This window comes from Phascolarctos cinereus, unplaced genomic scaffold, assembly GCF_003287225.1.
Source record: "Phascolarctos cinereus isolate Bilbo 61053 unplaced genomic scaffold, phaCin_HiC Scaffold_9;HRSCAF=440, whole genome shotgun sequence".
In the NCBI taxonomy this organism is placed as follows: domain Eukaryota; kingdom Metazoa; phylum Chordata; class Mammalia; order Diprotodontia; family Phascolarctidae; genus Phascolarctos; species Phascolarctos cinereus.
In genome coordinates this window covers 205,753,248-205,773,271 of record NW_027556402.1, presented here as the reverse complement: position 1 = coordinate 205,773,271, position 20,024 = coordinate 205,753,248, and the positions used below count along the sequence as shown (strand labels likewise).

The window sequence follows — 20,024 nt, the reverse complement described above, 5'->3', positions numbered from 1 at the left end:
GAGAGACAAGAGAATGCATTTGGAGACAATGGTATGGGCTAATAGGTAAGACCTAGTTCCGGGCTCTGCGTCTATATACAGTTGTACATTTTTCACTTCCTGCACTCTCCCACTGTAGTTCATAAGAGGTGAGCTAATGTTAGTGTCCCCTCTAAGACTGTTGGGGTAGAGTCAAGATGTGGCTTGCAAAGAAAAAGCCTCCCTCTCCTGCATTGCACAGGATCAAATAGGCTACTGCAGGGTTAGAGTGTTGGCTCTTATAAGCATTTTGAAGGTACATTTGTTCAGGTAATGCATTTAAAAGTCTGAACAACATTCCCAGGTATCTCGAGTCTGTTGTTCCCATCACTTATAGTAGTAGCCAGGGACATTTGCCTATACAAACCCAAGAACAGTTCTTTAGTCATTTGACCCAGGCTCTGTGATTAGAACTTTAGTCAATTTTAGAAAAATAATTCCTCTACCAGGCCATCTTCTGGACCAGGCTTTTTTTTTTTTTGTAATTCAGGTTAAGGGAAAATAGAAGGTTATTCAATAAGAGTATTCCCCTCAACACTCCAACTTCTATACAAGTATAATTTCCTCAGTCAAGAATCAATGTGGCTTTGCCAGGCACTATCCAGGTTAGATATTTTTCCTGATGCTATCCTCTACATCACTATCCACCAAAAATATCCATAAAATTCCATATATATATACACGTACATATATATATATATGTACGTATCCTACTTTTCCCTTTTCTATTGATGACAGAAATGATATTGATATAGCAGCATCAAAAATTACATATTACAATAATACAAATTATCAAAATGATAGCACCTCATGTTCCCTAAGTAAAATCCAATCCTTGAATATTCAAGCATGTGACTTGAAGGTCATGCTATGATTTTCAAGGGTGATATAACTCATTTATCTAAAACAGGAATAAAAGGACCACCCACATTTGCATGGCAAAGGACATTTATAGGTGATATACACACACATGTGTGGATGTATGTGTATAAGTGTGTGTGTGTATAAAATATATGTATATATACATATATTTTATACACACACACACACATACAACAATGTACATATGTATACCCATATACACACATTCTCTCTCTCATCTGGATCTCTGAACAGCTTTTAAATGAGACACATGGACAAATCAAGATTCCTTCTCAGCATTTCTAATCATTGGATCACAGACTGAGAACTGGAAGGAACCATAGAAGCCATCTTATTCAACTCTCTCATTTCACATATGAGGAAATAAAGGCCTAGAAAGGTGAAATGCCTTCTCAAAGATCGCCCAGGCAATAAGTGGTAGAGATGGGATTTAAACACAGTTCTCTAACTCCAGCGACAGAACTCTTTTCACCATAGCACGGATCTAAGTCCATAAATCCTGGATCCAAGTTTGGATGTGGCTATGAAGGTACCCTTGTAGAGTTAGGGAAAGGAGTGCTTCCAAGTCTTTGAATCATAACCCTGTCACCTCAAGAGGCTAGTTTTCCCCTTGGTAAAGCAGTCATGTCCCTGAAGTCTGCCATATTATATGACCCCAGTTCCCACAAGAACTTACTAGCAGTCTCTTTGTCCTATTCTTATAGCAAAGAATAATTACACAGGGTCAAATGGAGAATGGCCTCCCTTGAAGATGGTTGCCACACACATATAAATTGACAAGAAAGATAGCGGGTAGATCTAGACTTTCTGCAGAACACGTGCATCAGTTGATATTGTTTGGTCAATTTAGTGTGTCCATCTCTTCATGGCACCATTAGATACTAGAGTGGTTTGCTTTTCTTTCTCTACCTTATTTTACAATTGAGGAACTGATGCAAACAGGGTTAAGTGACTTACCCAATGTCATACAACTAGGAAGTGTATGAGACTGGATTTGAAGTCAGGTCCTCCTGACTCAAGGACTGGTGCTGTAATAATTGTGCCACCCAGGTGCCCCTAAGTGCATCAGTAGCAAAGGTCAAGCCTCTAGCCAACTATTGCCCAGTCTGTTTCAGATTGTTTTTGGAACTATGGTTCATATGATCCACCATGCCTACCATCCCAAGCTTTTATTGCCTATCTCTTCTACCTACTCCACACACATACATACATACTTCCATTGTAACTTTCAGGGGTTTGGAGTAAAATAGAAGAAATCATATTTACTCAAGTACTTTGTTGACTCTCATAACTCTGGCTAGCAGCTATGGTGAAAAGGTAGTCAGTGCAAAGCATAGCTAAGATGTCATCTTTTTTCCATAATTACAGATATTCCTACACAAGGCACATCCCATATTACTCTCCTCTTTTTTCTCTTCTCAAATATCACCTAAAGATGGGTCTGAGATCTCCTACCTCTATTTGCATTTACTCTTCTTATAATTTCATTGGATTATCCTGCATAGTTCCAGTCCAAGTTCTGGGGATTAAAGTCCTCTGCTAGCTTGGTAAAAGCCTCATAGAATTTATGTATGTTGTTTCACGTCCTTTCTTATTTAGCATTCTTGTGACCTTCTGAGGAATAGTCCATTCCTTTTAATATAAAGTGAATTTGGATGAGTCTCCATGTCAAGGTTCATTCTTGTCTTTTTTATATTTCTTGACATAATATACTTGCAAGATATTATGAGGCTAGCTAAAGATAGTTTATCTCTGAAAGATAGCTTATCTAAAGATAAGCTAGAAATAGCAAGGTTAATTTCCAAATATTGAAAAAGATCATCTTTGAACCTGTGCCAGCTGTCATCCAGGCTCTCTTTAATCTTTGTGCCCTCCCTGGCCCTGTCTTTTTGGGGGTTCCTGGCTTGTTCTATTCTTATTGCTTTATCCCATTAGCTTCCAGAGAGTGAAACTGATTATGTGATTTCTCATTTTAATATATATATACGTATATATGTATATATCTATATGTATATATGTATATATGTGTATATATATGTATATGTATATATGTATATATATGTATATGTATATATGTATATATATGTGTGTATATATATGTATATGTATATATATATGTGTATATATGTGTATATATGTATGTATATATGTGTGTGTGTGTGTATATATATATATATATATATATATATATATATATATATATATATATATATATATATATGAAAATTTCATAAGGGTTGGGTTTTTTTTGGCCGTAGTTCTGGCTTGTCAAGATTATTGGGATTAACTCTGTTACCTAACAAGTAAGCTGTCATTTACAGCTTCATATTATCATCTAATTTGCCAGGTGTGCCATCTGTCCCAGCAACCAAGTTATCAATAAAAATGTTAAACAGCAAGGGCAAGGATAGGCCCTTGGAGCCTACTGACAGAGATTTCCCATCACATAAAAGTGGCTCATCAATCTCTGGGTCTGAATAGTCAACCAGTTCAAAATACACCTAAATATAATCATCTAGTTCGTATCTACTCATGGGAGAAATATGAGTTAGATCAGATTATAGGAAATAACAGAAGGATAGCCATTCTAATACAGCAAGCATTTGTTAAGCATCCATCACATGCAAGGCATCGCGGACACAAAGAGAAAACCAAAAAAGCATAAAAGACATTGTCAAGTTTTTTACTGAAATCTGGACATGTTATTTCTACACCATTATCTACCAGGCTAGTTACTCTGTCAAAATAGAACCTTGTTGGTTTGACATGAACAGTTATTGATAAAGCCATGCATGTTCTTAGTGATTACCAGACACTTTCAAAATGCTTACAAGTCAATTCTTTAATAATATGTTGTAGAAGTTTGTCAGGGGTCAAAGTTGATTATAAACTTGTAGTTTATAGATAACACTCTGTTCTCTTGAAAAATCAGGACATTTTCCCTTTTCTAGTCTAATGGCACCTCTGTCATTTCCCACAATTTCTCTAAGATCCTTGACAGTGGTTTCACCCTCACATTTGTCAGATCTCTCAGTGCCCTAGGATGCAGTTCATCTTGACTTTTGGTCATGTGAACTTATTGACTATAAAACATAAGTTCTCTTAACCATCTCCTCACTTATCTTGAGTCTCAACTGCTTGTTAACCATTTTTCTTTGGTTCTTCCCATTCCAAAGACCATCTCCTTAGAAGAGAAAAGGAAAACAAAATGAAACTTGAGTGGTTCTTCCTTCTTATTGCTATCTGTTTTCATCATCTCATCTACCATGAGTAGTGGTCCTGTCCCTTCTTTAATACTCCTTTACCTCCTCTGTCCCAGTACACAAAAGAGTTAAAAATAGCCTTTGTTGTTGTTATTGTTGGCCTTGGCATAGATCATCAGTGTTTATTTATGCTGGCTTTTAGTAGTACTTACACTTTTCTTCCAGGATTGTACTTGCCTTTGGTACTCATCCTTCATTTTCTGACCTTAATTATATCTTTCATAAATGTCTTTTTAAAACCTCAATTGCTCAAAAAACCCCTTTGTATTCTAAATTTTCTCTTGAGCTACTTACCTTTTTTCCTCTTCCTCACAATCATGTGTGTCTTTAGAATTTCATTATTTTGAGTTTTCCATCTCCCTTTTATCATAGAATGTTAGACTATCTTTCTCAGAACTTTTAAATTAAATCCACATTTTCAAAGCATAGAATGCACTTCAGACTATCCCTGGATTTCCTCCCATTCTTTATTGCAAATTTTAAGATGAGCAATCACCTATCTCCAAGAATCCTATCATAACTATTATAGCAACCACGTCTTCTTTACTGGTCAGAATCAGGTCCAGAGTAGCATTTACTCTCTGCTTCCTTCACTATTTAATATTTGATTTTCTATGAAGACAAGTCAAGAATTTCTCAACTGTTCTCCTTTTGACTAAGAGGGGAAGCTCCAACAGAAAACTAGATAGTTGAAACTCCCATTGCTCTTATATTGTTAATCCTTTCCAGGTTTTTATGTTTCTTATACTCACCATCTAGTTACTTTTTTTGTCCAGGTAGTAGTCTAGAGTAGACTCTCATAATAACTTATATTTTATAAATCCTAAGCCAAGTGTGCTTTCAGTAGGATGATAATAATCCTTTGCAGTGCTCCCCTTCCCCTTTGACTTTTACTGAATGATCTCTTTTTCTAGTGACACCTATGAATCTACACTATTATTCTTTGGAGCACAAGAAACTACCTCTTCATAAGAGGATCCAGCTCCTTCCTGCTCATTACTAAATTCTGTATGTTCAGTGATCTCCCTCTTCTTCTTTTGGTTTCCCATTCTTCCACACTTCATCTCTTGACATATGTTGGGATTCCCTTCTGCTTCTGTAGCTCAATGTTTTTTATTGTTCCTTGAAGCTCTTCCACTCTTTCAAGGTAGATTTCATTCTCTCTGATAATCTAAAGTAAGGAGATGTGAACCTTCAATCCTTTCACCTTCTCCTCTGGACAGAGACTCACACTTTGCACACACATAGCTGTCCCTTGGAATTGACAAAAGCAAATGGATGCTCTCTGCAGGTCATGACAAAATTCTCCTTACCTTTCAACTGTGCTAGAAGCACCATTCATGGTCTGTTGTAATTTTTATTCCAACTTTTGTGGCTAATCCTGATTAATTGCAATGGCAAACTGCTCGTTGGTCAAGCCTGTTTGCTCTTCTGGGAACTTGGTTGAAAGACTCTCCTGACCAAATCTAACTTTATTTATTATGTGTGCCTTGCCTCAAGATATGATTGGTGACCTGCCTTAATTGGCAATTAACAGTTTCCTGCCAAGTTCTAATGGAAAATGAAGCTGCTCCTGTTCTCAATTAATTCTGATTACCCATCTTGTTTCTCTTCTTTCTGAAGAAATGCAAGTCCTCCTTGCAGTGCTCTGGCTACTTCTTTCTCTTCAAACATGGATTTGCCATTTGAGGAAGAAATCAATTGTTTAGAAACCAGCCTCACCCTCAGTGGTATGGCCAAGCTAATAAATAAAGTCTCAATGAAATATAGCTTCATTGAATTACCATTTAGAGGAAACATACAAAATCTGTTCCCAACTAGGACCTTGGGCTCAGCTCAACAGCTTTTGACTTGTGGGAAGCTATGTCATACAGAAAATCATGATGAGTAAGATGTTTAATAAGGTATGGACAAGTGAAGAAACTGAGGTTGTGTTCTATATTTAATAATAAAAAAGTTGTAGGAGTTGTTTAAAATTAAAGTCCTGGAGTTTTCAAAATGCAATCAGCTTCCCTCTCATTCCATAGCATTTCATTGATGTATCCTTTCAATTCCTATAAATCCAGTTCCTGTATCAGACTGCCACAATTTCTGTCTTAAATAACTGCTACAAAAAATCCCCGAAAATCAGGTCAGTAATTTTGTCCAAGAAGTGATTGTCCCAGATTTCTTTTGCCCAAAATATCTGCCTAGGTATGGAATTGGCCCCATTCAGTCACCATTAGTGAAGATACGTTTTTGCCCAAAGATATTTGTTGAAAGCTGTTCATCATAAACCCCAAAGAGCATGTCAGTGTTTCATAATAATAATCATGGTGTGATTCACATGAGCAGGAATGATACTGCAAAAAGGGATCTGGAAAGCATTGCTAAGGATTAGAAAATTTGGGGCAAGAAACTGAAATTCTTAGGGGACACAGGTGAGAAGGATATCAGAAGAGAAAGGTGGATGGGAGAGGTTAACAGCTGGTTAAGAAAATGGTACCTGAGACTGAGTTTTAGATTTCTGGATCATACCTTAAAATATGAGAATGATGGGCACTTGGAAAGGGAGATAATACACTTAACAAGATTTGGTCAAAATTTATTTGACTGAAATCTTGCAAATCTAATTTTAAAAAGTAAAAAAAAAAATGAAGGAGGGAGAAAACTGTGTTTTTATGTATGCTAACAGAGATGTGATGTAAAAAGAATCAGAGACTTGCAGTAACTCACAGGAGATAAAATCCAGGGAAGGGGAAGTAATAGAACTCATTGTCTCAGTTGTCTGTACACAAATTCACAAAGGCTGTGTACAAACAAGGTGAGCTACAAATTGTAATGCAGAGAGGCAACTTTGTTTTCATGAGGATTGCTGAGATTGAGTAGGATACGAGTCGTTACTGAAACATAACCCTGGAAGGGAATGCCTTTTTCAAAATGTGCATGATGGATCAATCAGCAAGCATGTGTTAAACACTTACTCCGTGCCAGATACTGGCTAAGTGCCAGTGATACAAATACGAAACAAAAACAGTCCCTGCTCTCAATACGATTACATTCTAATAAAGAAGACCAAATATGCATAGAAATGCATATATAAAATGGCCACAGAAGAGAAACCTGGGAAGTTTAGAAAGGAAGGCACTAACAGTTTGGAGAAAAGCCTTCCTCAGAAGGTGGCATTGACTTAGTCTTAAAGGGAACTGAGAATTCTGGGAGGCCAAGGGGAAAGGGCAGATATTCCAAGCAAGGTGGATAGCTAGTGTAAAGACAGGCAGATAGCGACCATGTGTGAGGAAAAACAAATGTGCCAGTAAGATGGCATGCATTAATGTGTAAGATGACTGGGAAAACAGAAAGGAGCCGTGTTGTGAAGAACTCTAACTGTCAAATAGAAAAACTTATAGTTGATTCTAGAGGTAATAGGGTGCTAGTGGAATTTATTGAGGAAGGAAATATTAGGTCAGACCTACACTCTAGGGAAATCACTTTGACATCTGTGTGGAAAACAGATAAGAGCATGGCAAAAGGCAGGGAAACCAATTAGGCTTTTGCAATAGGCCAGATTAGAGGATATGAGGTCATGAACCAAAGTAATGGCAGCGTAAACAGACATGTGGAGATAGAAATGACAAGATTTGGCAACTGATTGGGTATGTGGGGTGAGAGCAAGATATTGAGGAGGTGCTGAAGTTATGAACCCAGGTAACTGACAGGATGGTGGTGCCCTCAACACTAATAAACTTTGGAAGGGGATAGTTCAGAGGAGGAGTTATCATGAATTATAATTTGGACATGTTAAATTTGAAATGCTCATGAGAATTCCATTTTGAAATGTCCAGTAGACAGTGATGTAGAAGTGGAGCTTAGGAGAGAGACTAGGGTTGGATTTATTCATCTGGGAGACATTTGCATAGAGATGATAATTGAAAACAGTGGAAATAATGAGATTACCAAGAGAGAGCATAGAAAGAAAGGCCGGATCCCAGGACAGAGCCTTGGAGTATACATGCAGTTCATAGATATGATGTGGATGAAGAACCGGAAAAGGAAATTGAAAAGGAACTGTTAGGGGTAGCTAGGTGGCCCAGTGAATAGAGCAAGACACAACACTTACTAGCTGAGTGACCCTGGGCAAGTTAACTTAACCTCAATTGCCTAGCTGCAGCCCCCCCCCCCCCAAAGGAACTGTCAGGAAGGAAGGAGTATTAAATGTATTAGATATAGCAGCATTAAACAAGCATACACAGATACACACATGCGCATGCACACACACACACACACACACTCACACAGTCTCACACTCACACAAGAGTGTATCCAATAGGTGATAATCAGCAGTGTGAAATGCTGCTGCAAAGAGGTCAAGAAGGGATGAGGATTGACTTAGCAATGAAGAGATTATGTGGAGTGATACTTGAGTATATAGAAGGGCCTAGTGATAACTTGTTATTGCTTTTTTTTTTTAACATGGGGCAGAATGTATATGAGATGCAAAGGGGAAACACATAGATAAGGTTATGTTTAGGCTGAGTACCTCTTGATATGTCCTACCTAGACCTACAGGGACTTGGCATCTTGGTACTTTCTGTTCTGAAGTAAGGTCAGTGTTAACTGCCCATCAGATGTTGTGAGACACCTACTTTTTCTTATTCAGAACTATTTTGCAGTCCATAATATTAGCAAAGGATTTCGGTAGCTTGGGGTATTATTTAAGAAATACGTATTCTTAGGATGGGCAGTCTCACCATCCACTTGCCCATAGTACCAATTAGGCCAGGGTGTGAGTGACTACTTACCTACTACTGGGATAGAACTCCGTGTCTAGCCAGTAGGGTTAGGTATAGTATCCCTCAAGTAGTACTGGTCATCTCCCCATAACGCAAATAGCCTGAATAGGCTTGTTGAGAGAAGACCTACTTCAACGTGGCTGAAAGATTGATTCAATACATATGCATTGTCAGGAAAACATAGACAAGTCACTGATTATATCTATATGGGATAATTCTGATTCATCAGGTTAAAGTATTCAAATCCAATAGCCAAACCTCCTCTGAGTGATTTATTTTGGGACAAATCGTGCCACTAGAAAGAATCTAGAAAGTGTTACTAGAGATTATGAAGTCCTAGAAATGACACTTTTGACTTTTGGGGGTACAGGTGGGTTTTTTCATCACTACTACTAATTGAAGGTATATCTTTCAGAAGAGAAAACCAGAATTGAAAGTGAACAGCTGGTTGGGAATACGGTAACTGAGAATGTGTGTTAAATTAATGGATAATGATTTAAAATATAGAAATAATGGGCTGTTGGCCAGGGCTGGAGTTTTGCTAATGAGGACTCATAAAATATATATTTGTCTGGGGTCTTTAAAATCTGATAGAGGAAAACTATAAATTGAAAGTAGTGGAGTTAAGAGAGAACTGCTCCTGGATATCTCCCAAGTCAAATAACAAATAGCAGGAACAATATAACATAAAAAGAAGACAGGAGAGATGGTTCATGATTCACAGGAGACAATATCCAAGAAGGTTTGCAATAAAATGCATAGTTTCAGATTGTTATGCACAGATTATGCATAACAATGGAGAAAATGGAAATAGTAATGCAAGAAAGCAAACTCAGTCTTATATGTATCACTAACACTTGGTTAGGACTTGTAAGTGAAATGGCCTCAGGCAGGGCACACTTTATAAAGAAGAGAAGAGATCAAATGGGTATTGGATAATAATAAGACAGATTTGTGAAGAAATCCAAGAACCAGAGGACATAATGAAGAAGTGTTGGCAGGACGAATTTGATGATGCTGTGGAGGGAGAAACACATGCGGTATTTTCAAGGCAGTATTCTGTAGACTGCCTAGTCAGAGGACAGAAGAGACAAGAATTTGGGAAAATATCACAAAACTGGTATCAGGGCATGCTATGGCATTGGCAAAGGATTTCCACTATCCAGACAAGTGCTCTGTGTGTCTGTCTATCTCTAGGTCTGTCTCTCAGTGTCTCTCATAAGCAGATGACATAGTGTTTGTTTGTTCTAATGTAAATATCATTTTTCAGAAAGTGGGGGAAGTTATGGTAGAGAAGAAAGTCAGGCATTGTCTGACATACAAGTCAAATCTGGGTTTAGATCGAGTTTTGATTTGAGTTTAGAAATAGAGTGGGTGGGATCCCATCGACTAAAATAATACATAGGAAAGTAACCCAAAGAAGTGAGGGATAAAATGCTCATGAGCAAGAAAGGGGAAGTTGAATAAAGAGAGGCTGTAGATACACAGGAAACTCATTCACCAACTAAGTTTGTGGGGGGGGTTTTAAGGTGCAAATAGTAGTTAAAAATAAGGGCAAGATAGATGATCAATACACAGGAAGTTAATGCAATTCTGTAACAATGCCTCTGTTTATGATACCAAATTTTGGTGTAGAAAGTATTCCCCCCCCCCCAAAATATGATGGACAGAGAGTTGAAGCTTAACATATGAGAGGACATGGTAAGAAGACAGTTAGCTTTCCTTAGTGAATTCAAGCCTATATCAAATATATCCTAATTTACTGAAAGAATTTGACAACTCGTTGTGAAGACAACTTATGTTTAATTCAGAGAGAAAACTCTCCTAATGATTAAAGCTATACAAAGGTAGGATTGGCTTCCTTGGCAGGTAGTGTGTTCCTTTTCACTGGAGGTGTTGAGTTTATCAAGCATTTATGAAGCGCCTACTGTGTGCAAGATGCTATTGCTAGGAGCAGGAGATACAAAAAAATCCCCAACAATCCCTGCTCTCAAGGAGTTTACATCCTAGTGGGAGAGAGTAGGAAAGTGACAAATACACAAATAGGAAATAAGAGTTAGTTTAAGGTGAGAAGAGCAATAATGTTCGGGGATGAGCAGGAATTAGTCCTGGATATGGCACTTGGGCTGAACTTTAATGGAAGCCAGGGATTCCAAGAATTCTCAAGAGAAAGCTGAATGACTACTTATAAATAGGATTCAGGTATGGGTTGAAATTAGATGGCCTTCCAGGTTTTTTCCAGTTCTAAGATTCTATAACTTGGGGATCCCCAATGAGTAGACTGCCCTATTAGGCCTCCTTAGTTCCACACATGAGAAATCCCTGTAACTGAAGGTTGAAGACCAACTTGAACTGGGCCAGGACCCCCATGAGATCCTTTTCCCTCCCCTCCTGAGGAGAAAGTGTGGAGGACTCCCTGTGCCATCTGGGAGCTGGCTCTAACTCTACCCCCTTCCCAAAGCAGAATTCCAATCACCTCAAATTAGCAAATACACCTTGAAAGCAATCAATTCCTCCAAGGTATGGGCTGTCTGTCACTACAGCTCTGAGGTCTCTGTATGCCCCTATTGGGGATATTGTAATTTGGCAAGTGATTCAGCTGCTGTTGGTCACAGGCTGTCTGGGGAGGCAGTGTGGTGCAGTGGGAGAAAAGATTGGGATCAGATTTCAGCTCTTGTGCTTACTCTGTGTGACCTTAGCCAAGTCACCTAAAGTCTCTGGTTCTCGCCTTCATCATCTGTCAAATGAGGTGGATTGTATTAGGTGAGTTCTTCCCAGGAGCTCCCATTTAAGAAAGTGCCCAGGCCAGTCATGCTCACTCCTCTCCTGGTCTGGGGTTGCCTTTCCTGACTGTTCCACCTTCTTCCCCCAGCCCCTATTCAGTCTCCTTATGTGTGTTATCTTGCTCCATTAGAATGTAAGATACTGGAGGGCAGGGACTGTCTTTTAGCTTCAATTATATTTATATTCCTAAAACTTAGCACAGTGCCTGGTATATAGTAAGTGCTAAATCAAAACTTTATCTCATTAGGCTCTGAGGTCTCTTCCAGCTCTAAATCTATGATCCAATGATCTTTTTTGGGAATTGGAAAATAACGTTCTATTTGCACAGGGAAAAGGTCTTCACTTGTGATTAAGCAAAGAACACAGGAGGGAAAGTGTAATCTTCTCCTAAGGAAAGGGGCAGGGCCCAAATTAGGATCCATGCAAACATGAACCTGCAGTCCAAACCAGGTTGGTTACCAGGATTTTCTTTAAAGTACCAAAACTCCAAATACAGAAATACAGTAGAAAGCCAGTGGCAAGAGAAAAAGTAGAGATTGGGAGATCGGTATTGGATTAAGAGGTAAGATAAAGAGTATGTCAGGGAAGTTGAACGTTTGTTTGATACCACACACCTCCCTCATTATATTCAATCATTTTCAGTCATGTCTGACTCTCTTTGACCTCATTTAGGGTTTTCTTGACAAAAATACTGGAGTGGTTTGCCATTTCCCTCTGTAGTTTATTTGACAGATGAGGAAAGTGAGGAATAGAAGGTTAAGTGAATTGCCCAAGGTCACACAGCTAGAAAGCATCTGAGGCCACATTTGAACTCAGGAAGATGAATCTTCCTGACTTCAGGCCCAGCACTATCCACTGAACCACCTAGCTGTCTATCTCCCTAAAGCCATGATTTTTAATGGTGACTGCCCCTCTCCTGCAATGACATGCTATAATGGGCTGAATCTATTTCTCCAGTTCCAGTTGTGCCCAGAAAGAATGTGAACTCACACAGCATTGAACATTGTAGTCTGATGTTTTGCAGGCACCAGGATCTTGTCACTTCAGATATGAATGAAGTAACCTTACACAAGAGTGTACAGAGAGGTATCATTCAGGAAGCATTTCCTCAGCATGGGGATTCAAAGGAAGAACCAAGATTGAATTGCTGGTCTCTATAGCAACAGTTCTGTGTGTCTAACTCAGCCCCTTCCCCTCTTTATCACGTTTGAGACAGCTAGATGGGGGGCAGTGAATGCCTAAGCAATTTGTGAAGCCTGTGATAGCAATGAATTCATCCCCCTGGACCTCTGAGCAGGACTGATGCATAAATGCCTTCTAATTGGTAGTAAGTGAAAGGCTGTGTTCTTTCTCCCCCTGCAATTTGGAGAGATTCATGAATGTTAGAATTCCTCATTTCATTTATGAGGGAAATGCAGCTGTCCAGACAGAGGCATTCATGTGTCAAATGGAGAATCAAAATGATAGAGTCTCTGAGTTGGAAGGGACCATGCAAAGCAAGTTTAATCCTTGGCTTTGACAAGGGAGTTACACTATAACATTGATGATGACCTTGACTTTGGGTGGTGGGTGACCTCCATCTCTTTAAATCTATGATCCTATCAGAGTGACTAAAGAAGGTAACCATTTTATGCCAAATGGCAATTACTTTTCTAAGTAAGATCTGTAAGTAGAATTTGGGGATTTTATTATATGATCTTGTATAATATAGGGATAATTTTTTTTTGCTAGTTATGCTAGCATTAAGTTCAAATTATTTTTGAAGCACATCTTCTGTGCCTTTAATTAAACACTCATTGACCCATCCATAGTAGATCTCACTTTCTCATATTTGACTTTATTTAAAAGCAGCTGTACCAGAGTACTGAACATGGAGTCAGGAGACCGGGGTTTAAATACTGCATCTAACATATACTAGCTGCTCAACAGTGGGCAAGTGACAACCTTTCTGAGCCTCAATTAGACCATCTTAAAATGGTGTCAATAAATAGCACCTTCCTTACAAAGTTGTGAGGATCCAATGAGGGGGCATCCAGCAACAGCAAAAGCACCATATCGATGTGATACTATTGTTATCATCATCTAAATGTTTTGTTAGAATTATGAGAAATCAAAGAAATTACTTCTGACTGTGGATCAGGGGTTTGTGGAGGAGGTGACTTCTCTAAGGAGGGAACAGATTTGAATAAGTAGAAAGGTGGAAGGACAAAAATCATGGAGACAGGAAAACGAGCTTTGGGAATATTGGGTAGTCCAAGATTGCTGGAAGAGAGAATATAAAAGGTAGCTAGATAAGTAAAATGTGGGATGGTCTGTGTAGCCCAAATGTGGAAGGGCTTACAAATACTAAAAAAGGATTGGGACTTCACTCAGGAGGCCATCAAAGGTGGGCATGATCAGCATTTGGGACATTAAGCCAGCATCATAGTGAAGGATGGGTTGGAGAGAGAGGAGAATTGGAGTCAGGTTACTGGTTGAAAGCATAAGGCAAATGAGTATCTGAATTAAGATGATGATGGTGGGAATAAGTGAAGGCATTTTCTAGGGGGATTCATTGCAGAGATAGATTTCATAGGTCAAAGCAGTTTGAGTAGAGGTGAAGGGTTTGGGGAGAGGGATTAATCAAAGATGATTCAAACATTTCATATCTGCATGACCAGTAACAAAAATAGAGAAGAAAGGAAAAGGACTAGCTATGGGGAAAAGATGAGGAATTTGGTTTTGGACTTGATGAACTCAAGTTGCCAGGGGAAAAATGGGCATGGGGAAAAGGAACTGAGGTCTAAGAAAAGAAAGAGTCTAGGATAAGTGCTGTATGTAAGGTGTTAGAAAATTATAAAAGATAAGTCAAAGGATCAGGGAGCAGAAATCTATAGTGGAGAAATTATATACCATTTCCCATCTGTACTGTTAGGTTTGAGAGCCAGAAGAGATTTAGTCTTATGAAAATTTGTACAGTGCTCTCCAGATTGGATGAAGTCCTCATGAAGGTCATGTGAGCCCTAGAGAAGTATGGGTACATCCTAGAATGTCAGGCTGACCTCAGGGTGGATAGGTGTCGCTATATTCTCATCCTTAAATATAAAAAAAGATAAGTCATTGGTAAAAAGCACAGAGTGGCCCAAAATATGTACTTACATCACTCACCAAGAGGCTAATGGAAGCAATTACCTGCTTATGTTTTTTTCCCCCCTCATTTCCAGGAGAGCAGCACCCTCCGCTGAATTCTCTGTGGATAGGACACGGCACCTAATGTCCTTCCTGACCATGCTTGGTCCCAGCCCAGACTGGAATGTTGGCTTGTCTGCAGAGGACCTCTGTACCAAGGAATGTGGCTGGGTTCAGAAGGTGGTCCAAGACCTAATTCCATGGGATGCTGGCACTGACAGTGGGGTGACCTATGAGGTATGTGTGCATCTTAAAGCTCAGCATAGAAGAATGAATAAATGAGTGAAGGCAGAAGCATTTATTAAGCTCTAACTGAATACAAAGCACTTTGCTAAGGCTACAAATAGAGAAGTAAGACAATTCCTGTTCACACACTGATAGGGGCGACAATACAAATAGAAGGTTTCAGCTGCAAGTCAAGTGGAAAGGTCCCATGGTCGTTAGGGTGTTGTGACAAAGCAGATAGTCATGCATCATCCACCTAATGCCACTTCCACTGATAAAATCCTATGAGTTTCTGATGTTGATCTGTTTTGACAGCACAAAGGAATTTGGTGGAAAGAACTTTCTTTTCCGAGTCTTCCTGTATTTGTCGCTGTAGCATCCATAGAAGCAGCAGCCACACTTCAGCCCCAAAAGGCTTGCTTTCTAAGCGCTATGGTGGAAGAAAAACTCACAATGTAGGAATGTGGGGAGGAGGGGTGCTGGCATTCCCAGGATCCTTGGTCTTACCTGCTGGTTCATGGCAGTTGGTGGTGGTGATGTTGAAGGATAGCCCCTTCTTCACAGTGATTTCTCCCTTCAATGATGACTTCAGGGCCTTGGATTGAAGTATAACTGGTAGTCTGGAGGGTACTACTATTTCTGAGCCTCTAGGATTCATCGTCCTGAGCTATCTTTACTGGAGTCTCAAGGGAGGTGATGGTCAAGGTGGTGTTTGTTGGTGGTTAGACCCTTCTGGCAAAGGCTATCTTCTGTCTCTCCCTAGGGAGAACCTTGTTGTTTCAGCCAGTGAATAAGCATGTGAGCTCTGCTGATGCATGGCCTTGTTCTCTTTTGAGGTGGCTAAACCTATATGGGCCTATTCCATTTTCTTCCCCAACTACCACCAAGAGCCACAGCCGAAAGCACCAACCACCAGTGTTCTGCCTTCTCAAGACTCTGTCCCTGAAGCACATGCGATGAATCATAACACAATTCTCCTCCCTGATGTCTACCTGAAAGACTAGGGCTGCCCCAGAACCATCCTTATTTTGTTTTCTAAACCTCTGTGGAGCTCTCCTCCATGAATTTTTTTTAACAAATTAAATTTTATTTTCAAATATATGCCTTTCTCCCTTCCACCTCCTCCTCCCCCACCCTACCTACTGGTGAGAAAATTTAAAAAAAAAACATGGTACAAACATGTACAGTCAAGCAAAACAAATCCCCACTTTGACTAGATGTATGTTGAAAAAAAAAGTCTCACTCTGTACTTTATATCCATAATCTCTTTATCAGGAGGTGGGCATGTGTCTTCTGTAATTATTTTTAGTTATTGTGTTGATGAGAGCTATAAATCTTTTCAAAGTGGTCTTTAAAATTTGGTTATTATATTATTGTACAAATTGTTCTTCTGGTTGGCATCAGTTTATAAGTCTTACCAAGTTTTTCTCAAACCATCCCTTTAATCACTTCTTACAGCACAATAGTATTCCATCACATTCACATACCTCCATGAATTTTAATTTTCCACCTATAAATAAGAACATAATAAATAATTTTTAAATTTTATTTAAACTTGATTCCTCAAATTTCAGAGTGACTCCCCCATCTCTCCCACCAGTTCTAGTATAATTGTATTTGGTGACCATAGTTGTGATTAGTCCCCTCTGTGCCCCTCCTGGGGGCATCTAGGAGGTGCAGTGGACAGGCTGCTGGGCATGGGGTCAGGAAGATACTTCCTAGCTGTGTGATCCTGGGGAAGTCACTTAACCCTTTTTGCCTCAATTTTGTCATCTGTAAAGTGAGCTGGAGAAGGAAATGGCAAACCACTCTGGTATCTTTTCTAAGAAAACTCCAAATGGGGTCATGAAGAGTTGGAGACAACTGAAAAATGTGCCCTTTGTAGTTTTAAAAACTTCAGCTGCATCTTCTTGAATGTTATCTTTCCAGACAGAAGGTTATTAAAGATTACTGTCTATCTTTCTTCTTTAAAATGTCTTCAACCCCATTATACCTTTCTTTAGGTGCAGGGACGAGAGCTACAAGCTATTTTCCAGTTTCAGAAACAGCAACGTTTTGTTCAAGGAAAAGAGAATATTTTCTATTTTGCCTGTGATATACTAGTCCTAACCCTGATTCCTCCTTCTTAAGGGAAGTAATGGTGAGTGAAGATTAAATAAGATAAAGGACATGAAAGCCTTATTATAAACATTATTAAGTGGTAAAAGCAAAGTGAAACACATGTCTGTTTCTTTGTGAGGCTCAGATGCTTCACTGGGTAAGCTTAGTGATGAGAGAGAGTGAAGAAAGTCAGAACTGGCAACTGGCAACTGTGGCTGATGAAATTTTCCTCTAAATCGGGTTGAACCTGGCACTAAGGAATAGAGTATTGGAAGGTAGATTGCAAGCTGCTTGCGGGAAGGGACCTGTGTGGTCAGTGCCTAGCAGAGTGCTATGCCTACAGCAGGTGCTAAGTCAAAACTTATTGAATTGATTTCATATGGTCTTTGCAATAGCAGTCATTCAACTACTTTGTATTGTGCCAGGCTCTGCGTGTGGCCAGTGTCTTCAGTGCGGTCTAATGATTCCCAAGCACTTTTCTTGGATCATGACTAAAATATTCCAACAGCCAAAAAGTGTGCTGAGACTATTTCTTCTCTGAATTTTTGCACTTGGTTCTACTGAAACTTTTCTCTTCCTGTGAACAGTTTATGGAAATGTGTGGCCTATCTGGCTAGTTTTTATTACTTAGAAGGACTCAGTATCATTTAACACAAAAATTTCATTGTAAACTCTTTGTAGATGATTAAGTAATTTTAAAAATCATCTCTAAAAGAGTATAAAAAGTGCATCCCTTATAAAAGACTTTGTATTCTCTGAGTAAAAAGACTCAGAGAACCACAGAATTTGAGTCCTCAGTTACCTAATATTGGACTAACAATCCTAAACAGGCCTTTATACTGTGGCTATTGAGTTGAGTGAGAATTCTAAGGAGAAAAATCAAGGGACTGGTAAGATGTTTTCATGACACAAAAGTACAGCTTTGGGCAGTCTGGTTATCTGGATGGCTCTGTGTGTGTGTGTGTGTGTGTGTGTGTGTGTTTGCACACCATTTTGTCATATGTGTACTCTTCTAGGAAAGTCTTATACTTAAACTATGTCACAAGCTCCCAGAGGTCGTAAGCATAGAAACTGCTGAAAGGCCAGGCAAGGGCAGACACAACTGCGTACTTAACAAGACTTTCTGAGCTCTTTCTCATCCTCTTGGTTGTGTATTTTTCAGGTGTTGATTGACATTGGAATAGAGATAGGAACTGCACTTGTGATTTCTTTCATATTTGCTGCGGTTCGTTTGGTTTTTTTCAGTTGCATCTGACTCTTTGTGACCCCATTTAGGGTTTTCTTGGCAGAGATACTGGAGTGGTTTGCTATTTCCTTCTTTGGCTCATTTGGATGAGGAAACTGAGGCAAACAGGGCTAAATGACTTTCCCAGGGTCACACAGCTAGCAAGTGTCTAAGGCCGGATTGGAACTCAAGTCCTCCTGACTTCAGGGCTGGTGCTCTATCCACTGCACCACCTAGTTGTCCCTAGATAGCTTTTTTAAAGATTTCCAAAGAAATTTACCTTCATTATTTCATTTTATGCTCACAACAATTCCATGAGGTAGGTGTTATTATTATAATACACATTTTACAGATAAGGAAACTGAGGCTGAGAGAGGTTAAGTTGCCTAGGGTCACACAATTAGTAAGTGACTGAGGCAGAATTTGAACTTGTCTTCCTTTCTATCTGGGATGCCATTCTACCTCTTGGATGAAATGGTTGGGGTGTTGGGCTGGTTTTAGGCAGTATGACATAGCAGAGCACTGGACTTAGAGTCAGAAAGACCTCACTTCTATCCCACCTCTGACACTAATTAGCTGTCTAACCATAGTCAGGGAGGCAGCTAGGTGGAGCAGCGGATAGAGTGCCAGGCCTGGAGTCAGGAAGACCTAAGTTCAAATCTGGCCTCAGATACTTACTAGTTACGTGACCCTGGGCAAGTCAGTTAACCCTGTTTGCCTCAGTTTCTTCATCTGTAAAAGGACCTGGAGAAGGAAATGGAAAAGTGCTCCAGTGTCTTTGCCAAGAAAACCCCAACTGGGGTTATGAAGAGTCAGGCATGACTGAAAACAACTGAATAGCAACCATAGTCAAGTTACTTGAACTAAGTTTCTGTTTCTTCATCTATAAAAGGGAAACAATAATACCTGTAGCACCCCCCTCACAGAGATGTCATGAGGTTCAAATGAAATAATACATGCAGTGTGCCCTGCAAAGTTTAAAGCATTGTATACGCATGTGTCTATTATTATTATTAACTCTCCTTTTCCACCCCTGGCTGTCTAAATGTTGGGAACTTGCAATGGTAGGTCCAGCAGAGACTTCTAGGAAACTTAACATGGCCTGATAAGCATGAGATCCCTGTCCAGGTATGGAAATAGTAGGGAGATGCTGGTACTGCAGAAAATCTCTCTGCAGGGGTCTTGATCTGTTTCTTTTTCCAGCAGAAAAATGACCTGACTGAACCACGTTTCCAGCCAAGGAGCTGCAGAGAAGGAGCCAAAAAGATTATCTCCCGCCCCTTTTGCTTTGCTATTCTTGGAGTGTTTGCACTTTTAGCCATGACAATCCCTTGACTGGGGTCATTGACTGAGAAGAAAAAGACACACATAAAAATGTCCAAAACCAAGCCCCCTTTTTTCTTCAGTTCAGACAGGCTTATAGGCCTTGAAGGTGGGTGACTATTTATATGAAGTAGAGCAAGAACAAATTGTCTTAGGAGCTGTCCAGCATGTCCAGCTGGCAAGAATGTGAGCAGAGAATGCTTTAAAGACCAAATGATTTTTCTTCTGTTCATATGCAGTAATGAGTATCTTGCCCCTCTGAAA

The 20,024-nt window shown here is 39.5% G+C and overlaps 1 protein-coding gene across 1 annotated transcript in view; it reads left to right on the top strand.

The window, feature by feature from the left end:
* Positions 1 to 20,024, top strand: part of SPON1 (spondin 1) — a 385,860-nt gene that overhangs the window by 329,257 nt on the left and 36,579 nt on the right. The window contains 1 exon segment of the mRNA XM_021005269.2: positions 14,923 to 15,124. Coding sequence (XP_020860928.1) covers positions 14,923 to 15,124 — 202 coding nt within the window.